This window comes from Cololabis saira, chromosome 15 (genome assembly GCF_033807715.1).
Source record: "Cololabis saira isolate AMF1-May2022 chromosome 15, fColSai1.1, whole genome shotgun sequence".
NCBI lineage: Eukaryota > Metazoa > Chordata > Actinopteri > Beloniformes > Belonidae > Cololabis > Cololabis saira.
Genome location: NC_084601.1, coordinates 43,098,789 through 43,126,225, shown reverse-complemented (window position 1 = coordinate 43,126,225; position 27,437 = coordinate 43,098,789). Strand labels below are relative to the sequence as shown.

The 27,437-nt window shown below is 39.3% G+C and overlaps 1 protein-coding gene across 1 annotated transcript; it reads right to left on the bottom strand.

Moving 5' to 3' along the window:
* Positions 1-1,755: 1,755 nt before the first annotated feature.
* On the bottom strand, positions 1,756-21,512 carry LOC133460771 (delta-type opioid receptor-like). Its single transcript, XM_061741541.1, has 3 exons — positions 21,033-21,512; positions 4,422-4,777; positions 1,756-2,594 (listed from the first exon to the last, which is right to left on the bottom strand). The coding sequence occupies exons 1-3, from the start codon at positions 21,332-21,334 to the stop codon at positions 2,014-2,016; spliced, it is 1,239 nt and encodes a 412-aa protein (XP_061597525.1). The 5' UTR covers positions 21,335-21,512; the 3' UTR covers positions 1,756-2,013.
* Positions 21,513-27,437: the final 5,925 nt, after the last annotated feature.

Here is a 27,437-nt window from a genome sequence, read left to right as displayed (position 1 = left end):
AAGTAAAATCCTCCTTTACTTCTCTGGGATTTTAGCCGAGAAAAGAAGAAAAATGGAAGACAGGTCAGATTTAATTTTAGACATTAAAGCTGAGAATTTTGCAGAAAAAAGCAGATAAAATCTCAGGGATGGAGAGGACAGGATCCGAGACGTACAACAATAAGTCATCAGCGTAAAGTGACAGAAGACGCCCCAGAGCTGACGGTTCATTTCTTCGAGTTAAGAGTTGGGAACTGTGGGATTAATAATTAATTTGTCTTTATGAAACTATCAGAATCAGAATCAGAATCAAGTTAGCTTGGAGAGCTGCCTGTTAGTCCTCATGCTTATCACATGTTAAAGGATGAGGGCAGCCCTTCCTGTGTTCCGTCAGGGTTTTGGGCTGTCCCACAACTATCCCATTGTCAGTTGAACCATCTGTTCAAAACCTCACAGAGTTCTCGTTTGTCCAGAACGGGCCCCATTTGACCCCTTTGACCTTTTGTGTTTTTTAAAGACTTTAAGCTGCATACCACAGATTAGGTCCTCTTTAACTGAAAAGTCATAGGTGTGACCTTTTTAACCATCCTCTGATACCATGTCTGTTTCTGCATCTGTTTCCTGCTTTCTTCCAATTGTCCATTGTCCCTATATGGTCATGTTCCTGTCAGTTTTTCAATAAAAACCTGATGCAAAGAAGGAGCCAGCAAGCATTTGTCGAGAGCGTCCGAGAGGGCCATGTTGCTCTGCAAGCTCCGACTTTGCTTCCCTTCTGCGCAGAAGGCCTGAAAATCATTTCTAACAGTCTCTGTGTCTTTCCTAAGTTATTAATTTATGTATGTTGATTTAGGAACCTAACAGGAACGTTGTGTTTTCTCCTCTGGAACAAAAAGACGTGAACTTTAACAGAAAAGTCAAATCCTCCTTTACTTCTCCGTGATTTTAGTTGAATTTGGTAAGAAAAGTGGAATAACAATAACTAGGGATGGGCGGTACGGACTAAAATTTCTGGCATTTATCCCGATAACGATAAAAATGACGATAAAAAAAATACCAATTCAACTTAATCTTTGTAACTATAAATCTATTAGATCCGCCATATTTGTTACACAAAAACCTCATCAACCGGAATTTTTCTTTCTTTCTTTCTTTCTTTCTTTCTTTTCTTTCTTTCTTTCTTTCTTTCTTTCTTTCTTTCTTTCTTTCTTTCTTTCTTTCTTTCTTTCTTTCTTTCTTTCTTTCTTTTCTGGCTCATTTATTTCTTTCTTTCTTTTTCTGGCTCATTTATTTCTTTCTTTCTTTCTTTCTGGCTCATTTCTTTCTTTCTTTTTCTGGCTCATTTCTTTCTTTCTTTCTTTCTTTCTTTCTTTCTTTCTTTCTTTCTTTCTTTCTTTCTTTCTTTCTTTCTTTCTTTCTTTCTTTTCTTTCTTTTTCTGGCTCATTTCTTTCTTTCTTTCTTTCTTTCTTTCTGGCTCATTTCTTTCTTTCTTTCTTTCTTTCTTTCTTTCTGGCTCATTTCTTTCTTTCTTTCTTTCTTTCTTTCTGGCTCATTTCTTTCTTTCTTTCTTTCTTTCTTTCTTTCTGGCTCATTTCTTTCTTTCTTTCTTTCTTTCTGGCTCATTTCTTTCTTTCTTTCTCTTTCTTTCTTTTCTTTCTTTCTTTCTTTCTTTCTTTCTTTCTTTCTTTCTTTCTTTCTTTCTTTCTTCCATAAATCGGCTTTACACAAAAACATCATCAACAGGAATTTATCGTTTTTACGGTAAAATATCACCCGTTCCTAACAATAAGTCATCGGTGTAAAGTGATAGAAGACGTCTCATTTCTTCGAGTTAAGAGCTGGGAACGTTGAGTTTTCTCCTCTGGAACAAAAAGAACAGAAAAGTCAAATCCTCTTTTATTTCTCTGGATTTTTAGCCGAATTAGAAGACTTTCCTTCCCGTTAAAACTCTGTGGTGGAGACGAGCGTGACCTCGGACTGCAGGTCCTGGTGGTCCTGGTTCCCCCTGGTCCCGGTCCGGGGGACCCGGTCCATCCCTAGTCACGTGTTCCTCCCTCCCCCCGGCGGCGCCGCCCCGGCGACGGGGCCGCAGACGGACTGGGGTTCGCGGGTGTTGGTGTTGCGGCTGTCCCGGCTGTCCCTTCCCCCGGTCCCGGCCCGGCCCCGGTCCCGGTCCCGGCCCGGCTCCGGCAGCCCAGGCAGAAGTCCCGGAAGCAGCGCTTGAAGTTCTCGTCCAGGAAGGCGTAGAGGACGGGGTTGAGGCTGCTGTTGGTGTAGCCCAGCGCGATGCACAGGTGCCAGGCGGCCACCACGGCCGGGTGCCGCGTGTCCACCTGCACCAGCGTCCGCACCATGATGAAGATGTGGATGGGCGTCCAGCACACGATGAAGGCCGCCACCACCACCAGCACCATGCGCGTGATGCGCCGCATGTTGCGGTCCTTCTCCTTGGAGCCGGAGAGCAGGCGGACGCTGCGCAGACGCAGGATCATCAGCCCGTAGCACACGGTGATCACCAGCACCGGCACCACGAAGGCGAAGATGAACACGCAGATCTTCGTCACCGTGTCCCAGTACCAGTCCGGGGCCGGGAAGTCCAGCATGCACGACGTTTTACCTGGAACAGACGGGAAGGGAAGAAGAGAGGGGGAAGGGAAGAAGCTTCAGCGCCGGGATTCTCAGCTCCTCTTTATTGACTTTACAATCAACCATTCATGAAGTTTTACAGAGGTTTTGCAGTAGTTGTACAGTTTTGCAGCAATTTTGCAGCGGTTTTGCAGAGGTTTTACAGCGGTTTTGCAGAGGTTTTACAGCGGTTTTGCAGAGGTTTTGCAGCACTTTCAAGGTGTTTTTTGCAGCGGTTTTGTAGCAGTTTTGCAGTAGCTTTGCAGCGGTTTTAAAGCGGTTTTGCAGCATTTTTACAGCGGTTTTGCAGCAGTTTTTCAAAGGTTTTAAAGCGGTTTTTTCAGCAGTTTTGCAGCATTTTTACAGTGGTTTTGCAGCAGTTTCAAAGGGTTTTTGCAGCAATTGTACAGTTTTGCAGCAGTTTTGCAGCAGTTTTGCAGTGGTTTTGTAGCAGTTTTGCAGCGGTTTTGCAGTGGTTTTGTAGCTGGTTTTGCAGCGGTTTTGCAGCATTTTTGCAGAAGTTTTGTAGCGGTTTTACAGTTTTGCAGCAGTTTTGCAGCAGTTTTACAGTTTTGCAGTTTTGCAGCAGTTTTGCAGTAGCTTTGCAGCGGTTTTAAAGCGGTTTTGCAGCAGTTTTGCAGAGGTTTTAAAGTGTTTTTACAGCAGTTTTACAGAGGTTTTAAAGCAGTTTTGAAGCATTTTTGCAGTGGTTTTGCAGCAGTTGTACAGTTTTGCAGCGGTTTTGCAGCGGTTTTAAAGCAGTTTTGCAGCAGTTTTTCAGAGGTTTTAAAGTGGTTTTGCAGGCAAGTTTCACTGTAGTTTTGCAGCGGTTTTGCAGCAGTTTTGCAGAGGTTTTAAAGTGGTTTTACAGTAGTTTTACAGTGGTTTTGTAGCAGTTTTGCAGTGGTTTTGCAGAACTTTCAAAGGGTTTTTGCAGCAGTTTTTACAGCGGTTTTGCAGCAGTTTTGCAGCAGTTTTGCAGCAGTTTTGCAGCGGTTTTGAAGCAGTTTCACTGCTGTTTTGCAGCAGTTGTGGGTTCAGGTGCAGTAGCACATCTGCCTCAACGTGACGCCGGGAGATGAATCGCTGCAGGAAAAGCGTCTCACCAGAATCGGCCACTTTGGTCACGGCCATCACCATTATGGGGACGCCGATGACGGAGGACAAGACCCAGTGTGGTTTTGCAGCAGTTTTACAGGGGTTTGCAGCAGTTTTGCAGAGGTTTAAAGCGGTTTTGCAGCATTTTGGCAGTGGTTTTACAGTAGTTTTACAGCAGTTTTGCAACAGTTTTGCAGCAGTTTCAAAGGGTTTTTGCAGCAGTTTTGCAGCGGTTTTGCAGAGATTTTAAAGCAGTTTTGCAGCATTTTTGCAGTGGTTTTTGTAGCAGTTTCAAAGGGGTTTTGCAGCAGTTTTACAGCGATTTTACAGCGGTTTTAAAGCACTTTTGCAGCGGTTTTAAAGCAGTTTTGCAGTGGTTTTGCAGCAGTTTTGCAGCACTTTCAAAGGGTTTTTGCAGCAGCTTTACATTGTTTTTGCAGCAGTTTTTCAGCAGTTTTAAAGTAGTTTTGCACTGGTTTTGTAGCAGTTTTAGCCGGGAGATGAAAACAAGGAAAGCGTCTCACCAGAATCGGCCACCTTGGTCACGGCCCATCACCATGATGGGGACGCCGATGACGGAGGACAAGACCCAGTGTGGTTTTGCAGCAGTTTTACAGGGGTTTTATAGCAGTTTTGCAGCAGTTTTAAAGTCGTTTTATAGTGGTTTTGTAGCAGTTTTACAGGGGTTTGAGATGAATGGGTGCAGGAAAAACCATCTCACCAGAATCGGCCACCTTGGTCACGGCCATCACCATGATGGGGACGCCGATGACGGAGGACAAGACCCAGATGAGGATGTTGATCATCTTGGCCTTGGCCGGCGTGCGGAAGCCCAGCGCCCGGACGGGGTGGCACACGGCCACGTAGCGGTCCACGCTCATCATGGTGAGCGTGAAGATGCTGGTGAACATGTTGTAGTAGTCGATGGCCAGCACCAGCTTGCAGAGCAGCGGCCCGAACGGCCACGTGTTCAGCAGGTACTTGGCGCTCTGGAACGGCAGCGTGCTGGTGGCCAGCGCGTCGGCCAGCGCCAGGTTGAAGATGTAGATGTTGGTGGCCGTCTTCATCTTCGTGTACCTGGGGGAGGAAACAGAACACTGTGAGAACGGAGCGGAAACCGACGGAATTGCATTCACTTGAGAAAAGAAATCTGCTCTGTTTTTCTGAATTAACCAGATTCCTCATAACTTGAAGCTGTCATTCACTTGAGAGCTGGATTTCATTTTATTTTACCTGTTACAAGCCCTAAATGTAACAACAGAAGTGCATTTGTAGACGTACTTTGAAATAAATTAAACTGTGAACTGTAGTCCTATTTCAGTCTATATTTGTGGAAAAGTAAAATAAAAACTACCCCACTTTAATATAAATAATACAATTAGCTGCAGCTTACCAGCTTTAAAAATAATATAGAAATTAAAAATATTTATTTTAAAATTGGTTGGAATCAACTCAAACTCCAAGATAACTACCCAACAAAATAAACTAAAAATGAATTCAGAAATATCACAAAAATAAAATAAAAAACATGCTGTAAGATGCATTTAATTATTAAAAGAAGGTGTTATTTCAGTCTGTCGGCCACTGTCAATAGTAATTAAAGGTTGTTTAGATATTTATTTGGTTCTAAAAGGTTTTTTATTTTATTTTATTTACTTCCGGTCCAACAGAATTGAGTGTAAATTCTCCAACATTTGATAAACACGTGACCTGAGGATCTTTTAATTGGTTTAATTAGATTTGTTTGTTTGTCAAACCGTATTGTGGGGCTTGAGGAACAAAGTTTTCTAGGGGGCGCTGTTGAGCCGTTAGGCCACGCCCATTAATGCAAACCATTAAATATCACATTTATCACCAGGACTGGCTTGGTGCAGAATTTGGTGACTTTTGGGCACGTTTAGGGGGAAAAAAGGCCCTAATTTTGTCGGAAGAATAACATGTTAAACCCCTACTTTAAGTTCAGTTTTCTGTTTCCACTGCAGCAGAACTGAACCGCTTCACTAAAACTTAGGACCAATAAGCCATTATTGTTGGATGTTTATCTAAATTAAAGGACCAAAATATTATTTTCTACCTTTCTTTTTTCCCCGTTGTACCGAGCTGGAACCTGACCGGGATTCTGTGGACCGTGTGGTGGCAAAAATTGTTTTTCGTTCAATAAAGTGTTCAAAAAAGAATGTCAGGACACAATCAGCTCTTTGTGGAGTTTTAATAAAAGAAAAGATTCATGAATGGAGACCACACAGTGCAGCCTGATCAGACGAGCAGTCAGCCTGTAAATGACCTGAAGATGTTTAGAGACGCCCTATCTTATAGTTCCAGCAGGCTTAAAACAATGAGACAAAATATATATGGTCCCCTGACGCTAAACCTGCTCCACCGCCTGATAGAGAAACTCCACAGTGTCAGAGAGCTGGACCTCGGGCAGCACAGAAAAACAGGATTTGTGCTTTAGTCTTAAATAGGGGTGGGCAAAAATATTGATACGGCAATATATCGCGATACATAGTCTCCCGATACGATATCGATATTCAATGTATGTATCGATATATTGCCGTATCAATATTTTTGCCCACCCCTAGCTGCACTTTATTTTGTGATTTCAGTGTGGGTGAGACACTGCATTTTATTTAGAGTATTTTGTATCTAAGAATAATGCGCACACTGCACTTTTCATTGAGTTTCAGTGTGTTTTTTCCTGCAAATATGTTGCATAATTAAAATGGAAAGTTTGAATTACATTGTTTTGACTCAGTCTGTCCAATGAATTATCACTATCATCTGATGTACATTTATACAACTAGGATTTTAAGATGTGTAATGCATTTTTAAATTTTTCGGTGAACTATGTAGAATATCGCGATATATCGGGATATATCGCATAATCGGGATATCGCAATTTGTATCGTATCGTGGCTCAAGTATCGTGATGCGTATCGTATCCTGAGGTCCTTCCCAATACCCACCCCTAGTCTTAAAGCAACAAATGTATGTTATACTAAAATTTCCCATTATAACTGTTACAACCCAATGTATGTTACTCTTAACTTAACTCATCTTAACATTCTTAGACCCCAGAAAACTAAGTGCACTAAAAAACAAACGTATTTTAAATGTTGAATATCTGTTATGTGTAATTATGTGTTTGTTTGTACGTCCTTAAGCTGCTGTCGTGCCTTTTAAATTGCCCCTCGGGGATAAATAAATAAATAAAGTAATTTGAATTGAATTGAATATGCTAAGGAACATTCCACCCCCCCAAATATATATAACACCAGCCGCCACTGGTTAGAGGTTAGAGGTCATGTGATGAGGAAGTGGATTAATCATCCTCACGTCTCTTAAGGAGCCGGGGAGGTGACAGTTATTGTTGGGTGTAGCAGTGTTAGCAGTGTTAGCAGTGTTAGCAGTGTTAGCAGTGTAGCAGTGTTAGCAGTGTTAGCAGTGTAGCAGTGTTAGCAGTGTAGCAGTGTTAGCAGTGTAGCAGTGTTAGCAGTGTTAGCAGTGTAGCAGTGTTAGCAGTGTAGCAGTGTTAGCAGTGTTAGCAGTGTAGCAGTGTTAGCAGTGTAGCAGTAATAACAGTGTTAGCAGTGTTAGCAGTGTTAGCAGTGTTAGCAGTGTTGTGGTACTTTTTTTTACTTTTTTTTATTTGCAGATAAAAAAAAAATACAACCGCCAAAAATTCAGACAAACAGTATGTAGAAAAAAAATGGAAACAACAAAAAAAGAAATACAATGTAACAGAAAAAAAGTGCAGGAGGAACCAAAAAAACCCATAAGGGCTTGTCGATGTTTCCTCCTATAATGAAACAAACAATATGTACAGAGATATGTAAAACATAGGACAACTAAGGAGAATGAGCTAAATTACTAGAAAAACAGGAATCTGATGAGGATGTGCAGAGAAGTTCTGGAAATTAGTGGTTAAGCTTTGCTAAGCTGGGTTAGAAAAAAAGTTGTGATTTGTTTTTTGACATTATTTGTGCTCGAGCGTTCTCTAATATTGAGTGGTAAGATGTTCCAATAAAGAGGAACCTCTGAAGCTAAATGAAAATTGGGAAAAAGTCGTCCTGAAAAAGGTGGATGGAGATTGTTTGCAGAATAGGAATGTTTGATATTTTACCGTTCATGATAAACCGTCAAAAAAAGAAGAATTTGTATCTCACGGTAAAAATGATAAATTCCTGTTGATGATGTTTTTGTGTAAAGATGATTTATGGAAGGAAGGAAGGAAGGAAGGAAGGAAGGAAGGAAGGAAGGAAGGAAGGAAGAAAAGAAGGAAGGAAGGAAGGAAGGAAGGAAGGAAGAAAAGAAGGAAGGAAGGAAGGAAGGAAGGAAGGAAGGAAGGAAGAAAAGAAGGAAGGAAGGAAGGAAGGAAGGAAGGAAGGAAGGAAGGAAGGAAGGAAGGAAGGAAGGAAGGAAGGAAGGAAGGAAAGTGAGAACAAGAGGAAGGAAGAAAGAAAGAAAGAAAGAAAGAAAGAAAGAAAGAAAGAAAGAAAGAAAGAAAGAAAGAAAGAAAGAAAGAAAGAAAGAAAGAAAGAAAGAAAGAAAGAAAGAAAGAAAGAAAGAAAGAAAGAAAGAAAAAGGATAAATTCCCGTTGATGAGGTTTTTGTGTAACAAACATGGAGGATCTGAGAGAGAGATAGATTTATAGTTGAAAGATTAAGTTGAGTTTGTATTTTTTTTATCGTCATTTTTATCGTTATCGGGATAAATGCCAGAAATTATCGTGATACATTTTTTAGTCCATACCGCCCATCCCTACTGCAGACCTAGTAATAAAGTGATGAATTTGGGAATTGAATTGAAATAAAGAATGAAAACAGGTTGGAAGCAGCTTGTGAATGGATTGATAGACAAAAAGACAAATCTGAAAAACATTTACAGCAGAAATAGGGAGAATACTTAGGCATTGGAACAATGGGGAGGATCTAGTAAGTCTATTGGAGAATGTAATCATTTTGATAAAACATTTTTGCAGGATTAAGATACAGTTGAGGTTGCTCATATAGGTACTTGCCCAAATGACATTGCAATATGAATATAAGGATAAATCATAGTATGATATAAATGAATACAGATTTTTCTTGGTAATAGATGCCGTATACGTCTGATTACTCCAATATTCTTTGCAATCTTGTTGGAGATGAGTGAATATGATTGGTACTTGTACAGACCTGGGTGAATGTTAATGTTACGGTGTAGCAGTGTAGCAGTGTAGCAGTGTTAGCAGTAATAGCAGTGTTGTGGTACTTTACAGACCTGGGTGAATGTTAATGTTAAAACCAACAACCATGAAGGTTCAAAGATGAGTCGACGCCGTCGTCGTCACCTTCAGCTAAAGATTTATTGACTCATCTACAATGACATCGACTGTCACGGAAGATGATGTGTTTATCTGAAGAGCTGGTGTGAAGCTGTGATTGTTGCTCCCTCACCTTGAATGAAGGCCACACCGGTATCCCATAATAATCCCCCATGATGGACATGAGTGATGTTCGTGCAGGGAAGGAGTAACGAGTAGAGTTGTTGTTGTCAGACTGTTTCAGTTCTAGTTTTAGTCTCAGGTCCAGCTAAAATTTTAGTTTTATTAGTTTTAGTTCATTCTCCTTTTAGTCGTATCAAGTTTCAGTCGACTAAAAGTCTGAGCATTTTAGTCTCATTTTAATCAGAATTGTCCATTTTAGTCTAGTTTTAGTCAAAGATTGTATTTAGCTAAACCCATTTTACAATTCAAACAACATTATCTTATAATTATATTATTGTTACCTTATAGACTCAAGAATAAATTAATTCCAGATACAAAAGACTCTCATTTGAGTTTACAACATATTTATTTTTCCGCATTTCTCCCCGTCTTTTTCTTTTTCCACGACACATATGGTTTTCTCTCTTCCACGTCTCTGTAGGAAAGTGGATCCAAAGATGGATCTTCTTCTTCTCCCCAGAGCAGATCCCCTTAGACCAGTGTCTCCCCCCCCCCTAGGGTCCGGGCAGAGATCTCTGGGGGCGCGGAACTTTGTCTGCTTTGAAATTATGCAGTTGTAAAAATTATATTTACACATGTTAAATAAATAAAAAATCATAATAACCTAATGGAATACTGTAATCCAAGTCTGTATATACCCACTTAGAAATATATTTTGGTCATTTTAAAATACTAAGTTATTTATCAGGATAAAAACTTATAAACGTATTATTATATCATTATTCAACATTTAATCATACTACTACTCCGACAGGTTGTTAAAGGAAAAATGTAAAAAAAATCTTGTTCTCATATTAAAAGAGACATTTTTCAGAAATATTTTTATGTCCTTGCAATTATTTCTTGTGCGTATTTTATACATTGGTGACACAAAATGAAGTGAGAAAAACAAAGTCATAAACAAAAGAGAAATGTATCAAAAAAACAATTTATTTTCATTTTTTCAATTAAAGATTTGTAACGAATCACTTTACTCTTTTGGGGGGGGGGGCTGGTCTTAGACACAAGTAGGGGGGAACAAGGAAAAAAGGTTGGGAACCGCTGAGTTAGAACCCCAAAGACCCTCAAAGTCTTGTCTCGTTTTCCTCGGGTGATAAAGGTTGGTTCACGACGATATTTAGTCCTAATTTTGGTTGATGAAAGAAACTTTAGGGCCGAGGAGATCCAGGTCCAACCTGCACCTCCTCCGCCTGGTTCCAGGTTCTGATTTTAATATTCCTCGTGGGAACTTTACCACATGACTGTCATCAATTCTTCTTCTGAGGCTTCGGAGCAGAAACAAACCTAGAAACTAGAGATGTACCCATCAGGATTCTGACGGCCGAAAACCGATAACCGATCACCAAAACCAGTATCTGCCCATTCCGATATTGACGATCACCGATCACAGCGTGAAATCCATAAATGAATCAATATTGTTGTCTCATGTACGACACTGACATCGTATTGACAGGTATAAAAATTAGGAGATGAGAAAGTTTCATGAATTGACTGCAATATTTCGCCCTCTAGAGACTTAGAAACGACTCAGACTCGTGTAGCTTATTAACTTCATCTTTCCTGATGTGATAAATATGTAACAACACAACATGTGACCAACACAGACAACAGCAGACAGGTCACTCTCTTAGAGTTGATACAAGTTGTAAACTATAAACCTTAGTTTTCCTGTGGAAAAAGGAATTCAATCTTAATATAAAAAATGAATTATGAATTATTAAGCTTTGCAAAAGCTTAATAATTCATAACATTCATTAGCTATCGCTCATAATTCATGAGCGATAGCATGCGTGGCGTGTAAGGAAACTCCTTTGGCCATCTTAACTGACTGAACATTGTAACATAGGCCTTAAAACAATAAAAATGCATTAAAGCGCTCAGGGTTTTTTATCATTTCAAATGATAAATCAAACTTGTAGCTGAAAGACTTTGCAGATGTTTCCCCTCTAGATATTTGAGCAGAACATTCTTTGCAAACAGCCATTCTTGTTTTATTCTTTGCCACTCTAAAATACTTCCACACTGCTGACATGTTTGCACCACTTCACTCCACGCTCTTCCACGTTTGAGTTCGTCATCTAAACGCACCTGGGGCCCGTTTCACAAAGCAGGTTTAGTGAAAACTCGGAGTCTGTTAACCCTGAAATGAGGGAAACTCTGACTTTTCCGTTTCACAAAGGGAGGTAACTCAAACCAGAGAAAGAGAGGTAACTCTAGCCTGTTTCACAAAGAGAGGTAACTTAAGCTCTCGGTCAGTTACCGTAGTAACAGACGCTCTGAATCTAACCTGGTCGGGACCAGGTTTATTTCAGCGAACCTGGAGTTTCTCTCCGTCTCCTCCCTCAGTGGTGTCAATTCAGCCAATGGGTCTTTACGCAATACACATCCGTTTTCTGCACCACGGACAGCAAGCGGCAGAGTTAGAGAGCAGAAAAGGCTTATCTAACAAACGCAATTTAACTCATTCTGTTCATTTTATTCACTATGTCAGTGCAACAATATCACAGGGACATCCCAGTTTAACTTCAAACAGTTAAAGTCCAAATGCAAAAAGGAGAGGGAGAGTAAAAAAAAAGTCAAATATTTCCGTTAAACAGATGTATAAGAGGATTTATATCTTACTTTGAGATGAACTTGCATAATTAATCCATCAGTGGCTAACAGCCTCGTTAATATATTCTGGACCATCACTTGCCTTCTTTCTTTCTTTTTTTAATTGCGTGGTTGTCTGCTTCATTTTCATTTTTGTAAGTTAGTAACACTGCAGAGCACACTAAAAACCAGATTGATAGAGACGACTGTCGTCAGGGACGCTGGGACATTTCAAGATATGAGGGGGGGGTACAAGTGTTGGGAAAGATAGGCTAATACGTAGTGAAATCCATCATGTTGTTCTGATATGCATTTGTAGTTATTTTATATGTATGAATTAATAGAATAAATCAATACAAATAGATACAGAGTAATTCCATAAATGTATTTAAAAAAACCATTTACATTTTCCCCTGAAGCCGAGGTGTGGCAGCTGCCGTACCCAATTGACGGCCCTGATCTAAATGACAATAAAATTTCATTTTTTTTCCCAAAATATGCTTTCATACTCGCCATATGCACGTATTAACACTTCTAACTCCAGTGGCGTGAAATGTGGATCTTCAGATGCAAACTAATGTTTCCTCAAAGGGATTTTGTAAATTGAAAAGATAAATAAAGTTTAAAAGAAAAAAAAGAAAATGTATGTCGCTCTTTTGTGTCGCCGGTTGCCATGGTGAATCCTTGTATCAGCGATCTACTGATGATGGCTTTTTATATCCCTCACGCTCGCGCTTAACTTCAGGTGAAACTACTTAGAGTTGAGTAAATTACCTCAAATCCGCTGTTCTGGAACCGAAAACTCAGAGTTTCCGATCTCAGAGTAGATCAACTAAGAGTTCAGGATTACACTCAGAGTTTGTTGAACCTGCTTTGTGAAACGGACCCCTGTAATAGATTGATTTATGTTGTTTTGGTTCCACCTGCTGGTGAATGTTAGTAAAATTCTTATGTGGTTACTTTTTGGTTGGCCAACGATTTATGTTTGTGGTGCAACCGTTACGGAGCGGCCAGTCTATTTCCTTATATTACAACGCTGTTATTAATTGTTCGGGTTTTTTCCCACTTATTCCACCGAACACCCAAAGTGTTTTTTTTTCCATTTTCGGCCGAACAATTTGGGTTACCGAACAATCGGTGCATCACTACTGCTAAACAGTCCCCTCACTAACAGTGTCCAGCGGCGCTACGTTCCCAACGTTGTGTACGCTACTGTACAAACTCACCTGTATTACGGTATATGAAACATTCATATCATAAGAAAAATAAACACCCGTATTCGTATGAACCGGTATACCGCCCACCACTACTTCCATGTCAAACCCGTTGCAGTGGTGTTTCTGTGAAACCTCCCTCGGTTCAGGTTTCAGGATTTTAGCTCGTCTAATAAATCAGAGCTCCAGGAAACACGACTCGTCCGTTGATAACGGCGTCCTCTGAGGAGACGGTTGTCATGGTGACTGGGGGGACGGCGGCATCAGCGCCGGGCTGCCGGCGCCGCGGTTATGCAACAGTGATAACGTCTCCCGTTCAATACCGTCTAATCAATCAGACCGATAACTTCCAGCCGACGGTGGCAGCAACGACCTCCAGGGACGACATCGACTTCCTGTCAGGAAACTTTCATTTCCTGCTTCCTGAGATTGTACTGGTTCTGGTCCTGGTTCTTCTGGGGTGTTTCTGCAATGATCTTTTCCTATATTGAATACGGGTTTACAAACTGGTCGTTCTCTACCACAGTCGCACTAAGGCAGATTGAATCGCTTTACAAAACAGCAATTAAAATATTTGACAAAAAACCTATATGGCATCACCACTGTCACATACTCCAGAAACATAGGTTTCTTAGTTTGGAGAACTTCACCAAATTTAAATATGACTGTGCAATATATAAAATACTAAAAGGGTTGGCACCGCCTCCCTTGTCAGACTATGTCAAACAAAATGAAAATAGCAGCTATACGAGCAGGGCCACCACAAGAGGGGACTGTATAATCCCGTTCAGGAACGTCATGTGGGCAAGCTGTACTCTCGGTTCAGGTAGTCACATATGGAATATACGCCCTCTGTGATCCCAGACTGTAACACATATGGGACATTCAAAACTAACTTAAAAAAATTATTATGATTAATTTCTATCTATCATCACTTCTGTATTTATGGCAGTCTGGTTCCTCCTCCACTGCTTATCAATTAATTAGTTCACATTATAACTGATAACTACAACTAGTCACGATTACAACAATAACTAAGTACCGGACTCTGCATTGCTGCAATCTCAAACTTCATCTACACACCCCATACAGGCCCCTACAAACATTATTCTTTGTTTATTTATTTATAATTTTTATTTTTGTTTACTAATTTTACTTTATTTATTTATTTTTTATTTATTTCTATTTCTATTTCTTTTTTTTCTTTTTTTTTTCTTTCACTTATTTTATTTTTGCATGTACCATAATCATATACAGCTCTTTAACATTTAACTATTTATTATTATTTATCATGTACCACAGCAGATACAAAATAGCACTACAGAACTTTAGTTCTCAAACCATCCATTTCCCCAGTTTTCCCCGGTTTTATCGTCATTGACCTCTATTGTGAATGCATATGCCATGTTATGTGTGCTATATTGTTTTCTTTTTTTGTGATTGTTATTATTGTTGTTTGTATGATTTTTGCTGATTACATCTGGCAGGGGGACTACCGATGTAAATCAGCCTATGGCTGCAATCTGGGTGCATCTACATTTTATTAAATGCTGATTGATGTACCTTGTCCCTTACCAAATTAATAAATTGAAATTGAAATTCTGGTCCTGGTTGTGATTCTGGTACTGGTTCTGGTCCTGGTTCAGACTGGGTTTCTGGGTTTCCTGACATTGACATCGTCGGCTCGGCCGAGGAACAGACGGCGTGACGTTTCCTGCTCCGTCGTCTCCTTCTGGCAGCAAAGGGAAGTTTATTTTTAGCTGAATTTCCACCCGGACCAACAGATCTCCCAACAAGTTCCTGCTGGAGCTTTATGTGTTTTCTTTATCGAAATATTCCCATTTCCAAAAGCCTGATAAAGAAAAGCCCACAAATTACCCACAATGCATCTCAATTAGAGGCTGCACTCTGCACCGACGCCGAACCGGCTCTTATCGGATGAAGAGGGAGATAAGACGAGCCTCATCCCGCCGGAGACGCTAGCGCCTCCATCTGCAGTCACAGTCATTTTACTTTCAAAAAAGAATCTAAAATACTATTTTTATTTCTCTCCTGCCTGGCCCTGATACTTTAACAGGAATCTCTGATCACAATCCAACAAAGCTTTTTTAAATTGGATTTTTGTGTTTTGAAATGAAAAAGGTTATTTCAAGCTTTTATCTCCATAAACTTCTTCAACCGGAGTTCCGCGGCCCCTAGGGGAGAAACTAAAAAGAGGAGGAGAAGGATACACATTCTTGATGGACAGTGAAGAAGAAATATAATGTATAATTAAGGAAATTACAGACAGTGAAGTCCTCAGTCACTTTTTAAAGTCACTTTTGTGTTCAGATAGGAGATGATTGTGCTACGGGCCACAGGTATCAAGCTAACGCTAACGTTACATCTCATGGCGTCTACAGAATCACCTTCATTTTCCAACATTTTCCTACATTTAAGTCGGGTTGCCGCTTATATTTACGTGTTTCTCCAATGATTTTATACCAGAGGTTTTCAACTGGTTTATTCCAGTCCCACCATTAGAACCAAGAAGCAACTCGGGGACCAACTGCTTTGGGGAATATTAGTTTTATTTTGCACCTTGCTTTTAAATAAGAGTATGGGCCTATATTAGTGATGCACCGATTGTTCGGTAACCGAAATTGTTCGGGTGAAAATGGCAAAAAAAACACTTTGGGTGTTCGGTGGAATAAGTGGGAAAAAAATGAACAATTAATAACGGCGTTGTAAAATAAGGAAATAGACTGGCCGCTCCGTAACGGTTGCACCACAAACATAAATCATTGGCCAACCAAAAAGTAACCCCATAAGAATTTTACCAACATTCACCAGGAGGTGGAACCAAAACAACATAATGCTGGGAAATTTTAAAAGAAATCATTTTTTTTATGTTCAATAAATATTTTCTACCTTGTAATTCTGAAAAGATTTTTTTCTTTGAAAAGCCTAAGTCAAATTTATTTTATTTGATTTGACAGTAAAAAAGGGCATTCTAAGCCAATTTACTGCAGCAATTCCTTTCCAAATCATTAGAAAATGTGGTTAACACCCAGTTTTTGGTCATACCGCCCAGCACTAGTTTACATTTTACATTTTTAGAGACTCCGATTGCAATTGATTGTTGGAGAAACTAATTGATTGTCATAATCTGTGGCCGCCCTGAAACAGCCTTGGCCCCCCGAGGTTAAAAGTCTAGTGAGCTGATATTTTTTGCTGAAATGCTAAATTATCGTCCAGCACTTGTTTCTGGGCAGAATAACGTTCTGTTCTCGTCTCCGTCTCTCAAACTCCTGATTTACTGCCGTTCTCTCTCTACCTCCATCCCTCCTCCTCCCTATTTACGTCTGAGTTGTTTTATCACATATTTTCTTCTCTGATCTGCAAATATAAATCCAAGACTTTCATAAATTCCAGTTGCAGCATCTCTCCCGTTGTTTTGGTTCATTTATCTCCATTCCTTCAGCTCCTGCTCTCTTTTCTCTTTAATTATTATTATTTTAGCTCATCCTTCAGCTCCCCTGCTCTTTATTCTTTAATTATTATTATTTTAGCTCATCCTTCATTCCCCTGCTCTTTATTCTTTAATTATTATTATTTTAGCTCCTCTCTGGACGGTTAACCGTCCACCGTTCTCCAGGTTCTGCTTCACTTCTCCTGATTCTCTCATTAAGCTGAAACAGTAATTAATATTTCGGACGACGCCGGAGAAGCCAAACATCGTTTCACAGATTAGCAGCTAATTAACAGGATGAGTGAGAACGGAACAATCAGAGAAGAACGAGAGGTCGAGACGGGAGATTAACGTTGTAAGAATTCACCGGCGGAGGAAGAGATTTATGTTTGATGATTATAAGTGGTTTTTAACAGGGATGTTGATGCTGGAACAGAACAGACGCAGCAGCTCATCAGTCAAGATTCATTAAAATCCTGCAGCAGAATATTCACACCAGAGAAATAACGTTGTTACCTGAAGCTTTTCATGACTCTTTCTGCACAAAACATCGACTCGGTTGCTGAATACTGAGAAAATACAGCTCTCTGCAAATCTCTGGCAGAGCCAGAGGCACTATTGTTATTGCTCAGGCTTATTATTTATTCTTCCGTATAAACTTCGGCACGTAACTAGTCCCGCAGCTTTGAGAAAACGCAAAAAGTAAAAACGTAGAAATGTGCGCCCTGATCGGGAATCGAGTGGTCTGACTTTTATTAGCGATTGGTGCGCACGTTTCTGCGCAATGTATGAAAACGTGCGCTTTTTGGCGCCATCCGGAATGCATTGGGAGAACTTTGGGGCCTCACCACTCGCACACCGTTACTCGAAAAATTCTGAACCGATTTAGAAAGTTGTAGGCCCTGAATTTAACTACAGTCCTGTGGATTTTCAGAGCGATCACACAAATAGTTTTCGCACGAAGTGCAAAAACATTTCCAAATTTCCAAACTAATGGGGAGATCTTCCCATGTATGTGTATGGCGCGGAATGTCACAAAAGCCTACTGTGGATGGGAGGAGGTAAAAAAAAAGCCAAAATTCACCTCTTTTCTGAGTCACCTAACTTACTCATACCTGCACGTAGAAATGTCATTCAAACTTCAAAACGGAGGAAAACTTCTCTTCTCTCCAAAACCCCAAACAGTTTTTTCCTAAAATGTACACTTTTCAAGATATGAGCACTCAAGTGAGGACTGGAAATCACTTTATCGTCAAATCTAGAGTGCAGATGTCGGTTGGTAGAGTGTGAGAAACAGCAAAAAATAACCTGAATTTTTATTTGTAACTCGAGCTCACGACCAAATCGTAAAAATTAGACAAATAATCTTTGGTCAGAATGTAGACATGGGTGTTGGGATTCATAAAATGTGACTTTGACAGGCGGGGTATGCACAAAATTTAAACGGGGGGGGCTAGAGCGGCGCCAATACCTGTCTCTGTCCCCATTCACTGTAATGTAATCAAACGTTTTCTTCAAAATAATCTCACTCTGTCTTCGCACTGCGCTTACTCACTCATGGTTTGACATAAAGAGTCGTGGGTGGTGTCATCGGACTCGGTTTTGAGTCCTTGACCCTTATTGGTGCAAATTAGCCCTGCCCCTTCTTCTGATTGGTCGATATGTGATAGTCCAATAACTTTCGAATGGTTTGAAATAGAGTCGTGGGTGGTGTCATCGGACTTAGTTTTGAGTCCTTCACCTTTATTGCTGAAAAAAGCAGCAATGTACACAAATGGGCAGCAGCCCCACGTGGCACTCTCAAAATTTCTGTGAGGAAATTTTTCTAGTTATTATTATTATTCTGCACGCTTTTTCATCCGTTAATGCGGCCCGAACCGCAATGTGTACCCATGCATGTCATACATCGTTGGATGCGTCTCCATCGTGCCTCGATGGGCATTACTTTTCTCAGTAAAAAGTGTTACCGTGGCAACGCTAGATGCCAAAAAGAAGAAAAAAAGGCAAAAATTCAGACGCTTATTGCTCGGCCGAACTTTATCGTAGAGACATCGTTCAAATTTACAAACACTCTGCCCGATTGGCACTAAAGGACCGTACAACCTCATCACGCTAATTATTACAGTTTTTGAGATATTTAACTTCCAATTTAAAAAAAAAAATCTATTTTATTTTGGACGCTTGTTGCTAGGCGACGGTTTATCGTACAGACATCATTACAACATTGAAAAACTGGGGACGTGTTGTACTACAACATATTTTAGTCTCATCATGCTAGCTATTACGGTTTTTGAGATATTCAACTATGCTCATTTTGATACGAAAAATGTGATATTTAATGGTTTGCATTAATGGTCATGGCCTAACGGCTCAACAGCGCCCCCTAGAAAACTTTGTCCCTCAAGCCCCACGATACGGTTTGACGTACATGCATGAAAATCGGTACACACCTGTATCATGTCACAACTTAAAGAAAAGTCTCCTGGCGCCATGGCCAAAACCGAAAATTGCACGCGCGAGGGCCCGTTCATCGCTGCCTGCAGGTTTTCATGCAGGTTTAACAGAAATGTTGATGCTGGAAATGAACAGACTGCAGCAGCACATAAATCATAGTTAATTAAAATATTAAAATCCAGTCTGGCTGGAGTCCTGCAGCAGAATATTCACACACAAACTCCCACAAACCCACGAACCCGAGCAAAACTCTGCCTCGGCATGAAATGAAATAACGGAGGATAAATGTCAGAGTTCAGGAAGGAAACCTTCAACACACACATAAATACACACACATAAATACACACACACACACACACACACACACACACACACACACACACACACACACACACACACACACACACACACACACACACACACCAGCGCCAGCAGAATCACAATCATGACTACAAGTAAGAAAAAACATAGAAATATAATGATTAAATCAGAGGGAAATAATGTTGTTACCTGAAGATTTTCACTTCTGTTTCTGCACAAAAACATGTACTCGGTTTCTGAATACTGAGCAAATTCTGCTCTCTGAAAATCTCTCAGCCGTTCCAGGTTAACAATCAGCCGCTTTTATTTTCCAATCTCTTAAATATTCAAACAGAGAATCCCGGAGCCTGTTTTTTTAATTTCTGGATAATTAACCTAAGTAACATCTGCATGTGTGTTTGTTTCTGAACATTCAGAGGTTTGATCTAGTTTCGTTTCATCTGCAGGATTCAAGGTTTCTTGCCACTGTTTGGCTTAAGGTTTTTACCTGCCATTGTTATATAAATAAAATTGAATAAAATTGAATTGAATTGCAGAAGAGCCAACGTGAGCTTTTCTACAAGTTTCACTAAAATCTGCCCAAAAATCCCCCAGAGAACCGATTAACTGATTAACATCCGTTATAATCAGTTTCCTCTTTGTAACTTAATAAAAACACCTATCAGATGGTTGGGAGTTAAAACTTTGATAAAAGAACAAGACTTTTGCACATCTTAAATACAGGAACTCTCTCCTTTACTTTGGAAATAGCTGTTTTTGGCAGAACGAAACTGCGTGACTGATTCTTAGACTGAACTGAAGACTGAATTCAAACGTTGTGGCTAAAATATGAATAATAACACAAATAAAACACTGCAATTAAAGTAGAAATACGATAAAAAACAAGACAATACCTATAAAAGCTCCTAAAATACATAAAAGTACATAAAATCAACATGGTGGTCATAAAACAACCGTCTCATTACTGATGTTTAAAAGCTCTGGGACTGAAATTCAAATGTTGTGGCTTTTACTTTGGCAAGTTTATGAAATAATACATTTTATTTGTAAAGCACTTTTTCATAAAATAATCTCAAAGTGCTACAGAAACCAGCAAAAAAAATTAAGAAAAAAGGAATAAAATCAAGACACATAAATCATAATAATAAATAATAATAATAATAATAATAATAATAATAATAATAATAATAATAATAATAATAAATAATAGTAATAATAATAATAATAATATAACAATAATAACAATAATAATACAAATAAAACAAAATAAATAATAATAATAATAAATAATAATGAATAATAAATACAATAATAATACAAATAAAATGATAATAATAATAATAATAATAATAATAATAATAATAATAATAAAAAAAAAATAATAATAATAATAATAATAATAATAATAATAATAATAATTGAATAATAATAGTAATAATCCTAATAAATAATAGTAATAATAAAAATAAAATACTAATAGTACTACCAGTAATAAATAATAAAATAATGATAAAATAATGATAAAAACTAAAATAATAATAATAGTAATAATAAAATAAATAAATAAATAATGATGATAATTATAAAAAAAAAATAACAATAATAATAAAAGATAAAATAATAATAATAATAATAATAATAATAATAATAATAATAATAATAACGATAAAATAATAACAATAATAATAATACTAATAATAATATCAATAATAATAATAATGATAATAATAATAATAATTATTATTATTATTATTATTATATATAATATAAAAATCTATAATAATATATAATAATAATGCTCCAGTGTTTACCTGACCACCCCGTACATGACCAGCACGTTTCCCAGCAGTCCCACCACGCAGATCAGCGAGTAAAGCGCAGTGATGGAGGCGGCGACCAGGATCCCTCCGGCGGAGCCGCCGCTCCCCGCGGCCCCTGCCGCCCCCGCCGCGGGGCTCCGGAGCTCCGTCAGGTTCTCCAGCAGAGTACCGTCCTCCATCAGCCCGGGGAAGGTCACATTCAGGGGGAGGACCGAGTACAGGGACCCGGGGACCGGGGGGACGAGGGACCCGCCGGGGACCAGGGGGGACCCGGGCACCGTGGACGGCTCCATGCCGGGGCTCCGGTTCCGCTTTACGCGCGGCTGGAACTCGTTTCCACGAGTTCCCACGACCGGGAGACGGAAAACTGAGGCTTAAGATACTTAAAACCGTGGTGTTTTTTAGTAAAAGAGGGTTTTATGTCCTTGTTTTTATTCTCCAGGTTGTGAAGGAGCGTGTTCCCTTGGCAGCGCCAGATTCCTCTGGAGCGCAGACGCACCAGCCGCTCTCTCATTTATACCCGCGGAGACGTGACGTCACACACGCACATTTCTGGGATCAGGGGACTCGGGGTTGGGAGGAGATGATGGAGGAAAGGACACGGAGGAGAATCAGGGCCAGGCAGGAGGAAAATACAACATTTTAGAGGAGGAAGATTTTTCTTTCATTATGCAATTTGAGAAAAAAGTCGAAATGTGGAGAAAAAAAGTGGAAATGTGGAGAAAAAAAGTGGAAATGTCGAGAAAAAAAATCGAAATGTTGAGAATAATGTCGAAGTACAATTTCGAGAAAAAAGTCGAAATGTATTTCAACTTTATTCTGGAAATTCCGACTTCATTCGCGAAATTTCGACTTTATACACGAAATTTCAACATTAATCTTCTCGACATTTTGACTTTTTTCTCGAAATTGTACTTCATCATTAACCTCGAGATTTCAACCTTTTTCTCAACATTTCGACTTTATTCATTAAATTTTTGACTTTTTTCTCGACATTTCGACTTTTTTCTCAATATTTTGACTTTTTTCTCAAATTGTACTTCAACATTAACCTCGACATTTCGACTTTTTCCTCAACATTTCGACCTTATTCACGAAATTTTCTACTTTTTTCTCAACATTTTGACTTTTTTCTCAACATTTCGACTTTTTTCTCAACATTTTGACTTTTTTCTCGACATTTCGACCTTTTTCTCGACATTTAGACTTGTTTCTCGAAATTATACTTCAACATTAATCTCAACATTTCAACGTTTTTCCCGACGACTTTGCCGTCTTCGGGTCAAGACCTTCAGGTCATCATTTTATATTCTCCAGGTTGTGAAGGAGCGTGTTCCCTAATGGAGTTTCTTAGTAAAAGAGGGTTTTATGTCCTTATTATTTATTCTCCAGGCAGTAGGAAGGATTGTGTTCCCTCAGATCTCCAGATCTCTCTGGAGCGCAGACGCACCAGCCCGCTCCATTTCTCCGCGGTGCAGTTCCCCCCATGGTCGCTAGTTAGCGATCTTTTCCTGAATGGTTTATCCGACTTTTCCGGTCACAGTGAATAAAAGAGATAAGGACAATTATTGTGCAGAAAACCAAAACAAAAAAAATCACACATACACGAAGAAAAGAGCGCTGAAAGTTCACGACGATTCAAACCGGAAACTGGAAATGGGTCAAAGACGTATAAGGCCTTTGAGTAGCCCATTTTTAAAATACTTAAAATAAAGATATTTTTGGCCATTTTCCAAACATTTTAAATGTAGTGTACACATACATGTATGTGAAAACTTCAAACAAAGCTATTTTAGTGTTTTTAAACCTTTAAACCGTCATTTGGGGCGACCATTTATGTCAAAATTAATAGATTTCCATAACAAAATTTATATTTTAATAAGTATCAGTAATTAAATTAACTGTTCAAGAAAGATAGACACATTTTTCCTTTCATTTTTTGAAAACCATTTTTAAATACATTCTATCCATAATGGCAGTGTCACCCTCTTACTTACTCTAAAATTCATAAAACTGATTTAAAATGTGTACAAGGTGTATCCACTTATGCATGCTATACCAATAATTTATATTTGAACCAAAACTGATAGACATTCAATTTTGAATTTGATACAGAATTGCCATTTGTTGGTTACCCCACATGATGCTTTCAAGTTTAATCAAATATAACAGGCTAACACTTAGCTATATGATCTAAGCTAGCTACTTCTCACCACATATCACTAACAAATTTACCTTCAAAATATAGATTTGCAAATAAAACGAATTATTTACAGTTTTAGGGTGGTCACCCCACATGATATCAAAATGTGACGTATACACTGCAGCAGTTAGAAAGAGGATTTATTTGTAAAGGAGAGAGAGACTACTGACCTGCAGGTTGTCTCTCTGGGACCCTCATGGAGTAACTGGCTGATGCAACATCCTCTTTGAGATGATTGTCAATATAAAAGTCCCTCAATTGTATTTTTTTCATGGTCACCCCAGATGATAATTCAGACAATGAACATATTCGGACAAGATTAGTTTGTGTATTATGATTGAAATGTGTGTACAAATGTTCCATAACTTTGTCAATAAATCTAAAACAAGTTTGAAAGTATGCCCAATAGGGCAAGCATTATTTTTAAATTGTTTTAATGTGGTTTAAAACCAGTTGTCCAAACAGAAGTCAAGGCCGGACGGTCACCCCACATGATGTTTTCACACTTCAGATGGCAGAAAATGACCAATAACCAACATGTTTAAATAAAATAAGAGTGGGCACATGTAGAAGGAACGTATTAGACATACATGTTATATTTTTTATTCATTTTTATGTTTATTATTAGGTAAAAAGTTCCATCGGACAGAAAAAGTAAGCGTCACGTCTTTGACCCAAATGCGTTGCTACCAAGAGAACCAATCACAGCCCTCTCGTCTGCGTGTGGTCTGCGTCGCCTCCAGGTGTAGTTACAATTTTTGGGAAGTGCAGGTCAGCGACGGCGTCAGTGACGGCACAGTGACGCAGAACCATAACTCAAGCTTTATTTATACCCGCGGAGACGTCACACACGCACATTTCTGGGATCAGGGGATTTGCTGGGATTGGGAGGAGATAAAAGGAGACGAGGTTCCACGCATCACTTAGGAGGCTCCTCGTGTAGAAATACGATCATCTGTTCACGGACTCATAGTGTTAGAAAGATAGAACATCATGGAGCTTTCTTTTTTAACCACTTTTATTCATATTAAGGAAAAGAATCATAGTGAAAATATCTCTTTGCAACTTCCACAGGACTTAACCTTGGGGGGGCCAGAGGGGGCCAGGGCTGTTTCAGGGGGGCCACAGACTAAATGAACTAGTTTCTCCAACAATCAATTGCAATCGGAGTCTCTAAATGTTGAAATGTATTAGGCACAGGAGATGAGATTTGTGTATATATAAATTTAAGTTTATTCACACTGTACAAAATAAAAAAACTATAAAAACTACAAAAATATTATTATAATCAAAATAAAAATGCAACCAACATTAAAAAAAAAGCCCCCACATTATTTGTAACCAACATTTCTAACTTAACTTAAAAATGATTGAGCGTGTGACTCTGTAGATGTTCTGACCTGGTGATGATGGTTGTCTGTTTGATCTTTTACTGATTTGTTCTCTTTATAAAGAAATCGTCTATTTTGTTCCCCTGTCTTTTCATTCTCCACTGACCCGATGGAAAAATAAGCCAGTCTTGTTTCTCCTAGCATCACTTACAATCGTACAATGTTTTTAAATCCGTACTTCCAGCCTAAAAAATGTCTCAAATAGACCATTGAAGATGTAAGTTTAATCTTCAAAATCACAGGCTAGTTGACAGGCTAGTTAGCATCTTCACGTTACATTTCATTCAAGCCAACAGAGCATGAAACAGCTTTAAACTTTATTTATTAATTTTTTTAGCTAGCTGGCTGATTGTCTGCCAGTGTCGTTCCTCTAAAATCATTGGAGAAACACGTCAATATAAGCGGCAACCCGACTTAAATGTAGACGTTAATGTGGAGCGGCCGTTGGAAACTGACAGTGGTTGATCTGTAGACGCCATGAGATGTAACGTTAGCGTTAGCTTGATACCCGTGGCCCGTAACAAAACGATGTCCTATCTGAACACAAAAGTGATTTTAAAAAGTGACTCATTAGGAAACCACCGTAAAACTTACTTTAGAATGAAGACTTCTATGTATCTAGGTCTATGTATCCTTCTCCTCCTCTTCCTCTTTTTCTTTTCTCGATCTCTTTTCAAGATCAAATTTGGCTCCAGAAACTCCAGCAAAGATAACGTCTGACGCTAATTCAAATCTTCCTCTTCTTCTGTGGCCATTCTTCTTCTTCTCCTAATAAGGTGATTACAACTCTTTGTGGTTCGTAGCGCCCACTAGTGTCCAGGAGGGACGTAGCAGTCGGGAGTCACTGATTTCAAAACACAACTGGCTCGTTTCAACCAGACGTGCGCGGTGCCCTGATCTGTCAATCATCTGGGGTGGCCGTCTGGGGGACCAATCGGATTCCAGGGCCCCCCCTCTAGCTCCGCCCCTGCTCGGTGGGTGAGGTTTGTCTGGACCAGGGGTCGGCAACCCAAAATGTTGAAAGAGCCATATTGGACCAAAAACACAAAAAACAAATATGTCTGGAGCCGCAAAAAATGAAAAGTCTTGTATCAGAATTAAAATGAAGACAAATGGTGAAAGGAGAAATGTCGAAAAAAAGTCAAAATGTCGAGAAAAAAGTCAAAATGTCGAGATTAATGTTGAAGTACAATCTCGAGAAAAAAGTTCAAATGTCGAGAAAAAAGTGGAAATGTTGAGAAAAAAGTCGAAATGTCGAGATTAAAAAGGAAAGGAAAAAGGAAGAAAAAAAAGTGGAAAAAAGGAAAGAAAGAAGAAAAAAGAAAAAAAACAAGAAAAGAAAGAAAAAAAGGAAAAAAAGAGAAAAAAGAGAAAAAAGAGAAAAAAAGAGAAAATAAAGACAAAGAAAGAGAAAAAAAGGAAGAAAAAAGGGAAAAAAAAGGAAAAAAAGAAGAAAAAAGCAAAAAAAACAAGAAAAGAAAAAAAGGAAAAAAAGAGAAAAAAAAAGAGAAAAGAAAGAGAAAGAAAGAGAAAAAAAAGGAAGAAAAAAAGAAGAAAAAGGGGAAAAAAAGGTGAAAAATTATTGAAAAAGCTCCAGGAGCCACTAGGGCGGCGCTAAAGAGCCGCATGCGGCTCTGGAGCCGCGGGTTGCTGATCCCTGGTCTGGAGTATTCAGGTGTGTGTTAAGGCCTTGACACACCAACCCGACTTCCCCCGCTGTCGGCCGACTACTGCGTCGGCTCGCGTCACCTGTGTCGGGCTGGGTCGGGATCACTAGACACACCGCAAATACGACACCCGACGGCGAACTAGCACGTACGTTCTGCGCATGCGTGAGAGGTAATTCCCCTCCATACCAGCAGGCAGCGCTAGTCTGTATTCAGGGGCTCAAGGAGGAGGACAGCGCTTTTTTTTTCAAAGCTTTATTGAGAAAACACAAGTGCAGACAAACTGCTGGCTGAAATAAATCATTTAGGAAGATAACTGTTGGTTTAATAGATGAAATCTAACAGTTGTAGCTACGCCTGTTAAGTAATTCTCTCCGAAAATTTTGGGATTTTCTGCCTGCCGGCTCCGGAGCTGATTTATGGTTCCACGTTAAATCGACGCAAAGCCTACGGCGTAGGGTACGGCGTAGGGTACAGCGTACGGAGTAGGGTACGGCGTAGGGTACAGCGTACGGCGTAGGGTACGGCGTAGGGTACGGCGTAGGGTACGGCGTAGGTTACAGCGTAGCGTACGCCGTAGGGTACGCCGTAAGCTCTGCTAACAGTTTTAGCTACGCCTGTTAAGTAATTTGCTCCGAAAATTTCAGGATTTTCTGCCTGCCGACTCCGGAGCCGTTTTATTGTTCCGCGTTAAATCAACGCAAAGCCTACGGCGTAGGGTACGGCGCGCGTACGGCGTAGGGTACGGCGTAGGGTACGGCGTAGGGTACGGCGTAGGATACGGCGTAGGGTAGGGCGTAGTACATATTTGCCAAATTAACATGTTTAACTTGAATTAAACATATGATTTTTCTCTTAAAAATAAAATAGATTTTATTTTATTTTTCAAATGCTATCTTATTTTATTTCTCTACCAGCAGTTTGAATTTCCCCTTTTCTTTGTTAATTGTCTCAACACATTTTTATACTAAATTAATATAAACACATCTTAACAATTTAACAGTTTGGCAGTTTTTCTTTCTTCCCCTCTTATAATCTTATGCCCCCACTTTCTGTTGTTCAGTGAGAGAACTGAGCTCTAACTTCTCCTGTCAGGACTTTAAATCTGGGCTGGATGGTGTCAGGTTCTCATGCA

Excerpts from the sequence above, each read along its gene's own strand:
- LOC133460771 (XM_061741541.1), bottom strand. The coding sequence starts at position 21,334 with ATGGAGCCGTCCACGGTGCCCGGGTCCCCCCTGGTCCCCGGCGGGTCC. Across the intron at positions 4,778-21,032 it reads GTCATGTACGGGGTGGTCAG|GTACACGAAGATGAAGACGG; the intron begins GTAAACACTGGA and ends TTCCTCCCCCAG. Across the intron at positions 2,595-4,421 it reads GACCAAGGTGGCCGATTCTG|GTAAAACGTCGTGCATGCTG; the intron begins GTGAGATGGTTT and ends CGTCTGTTCCAG.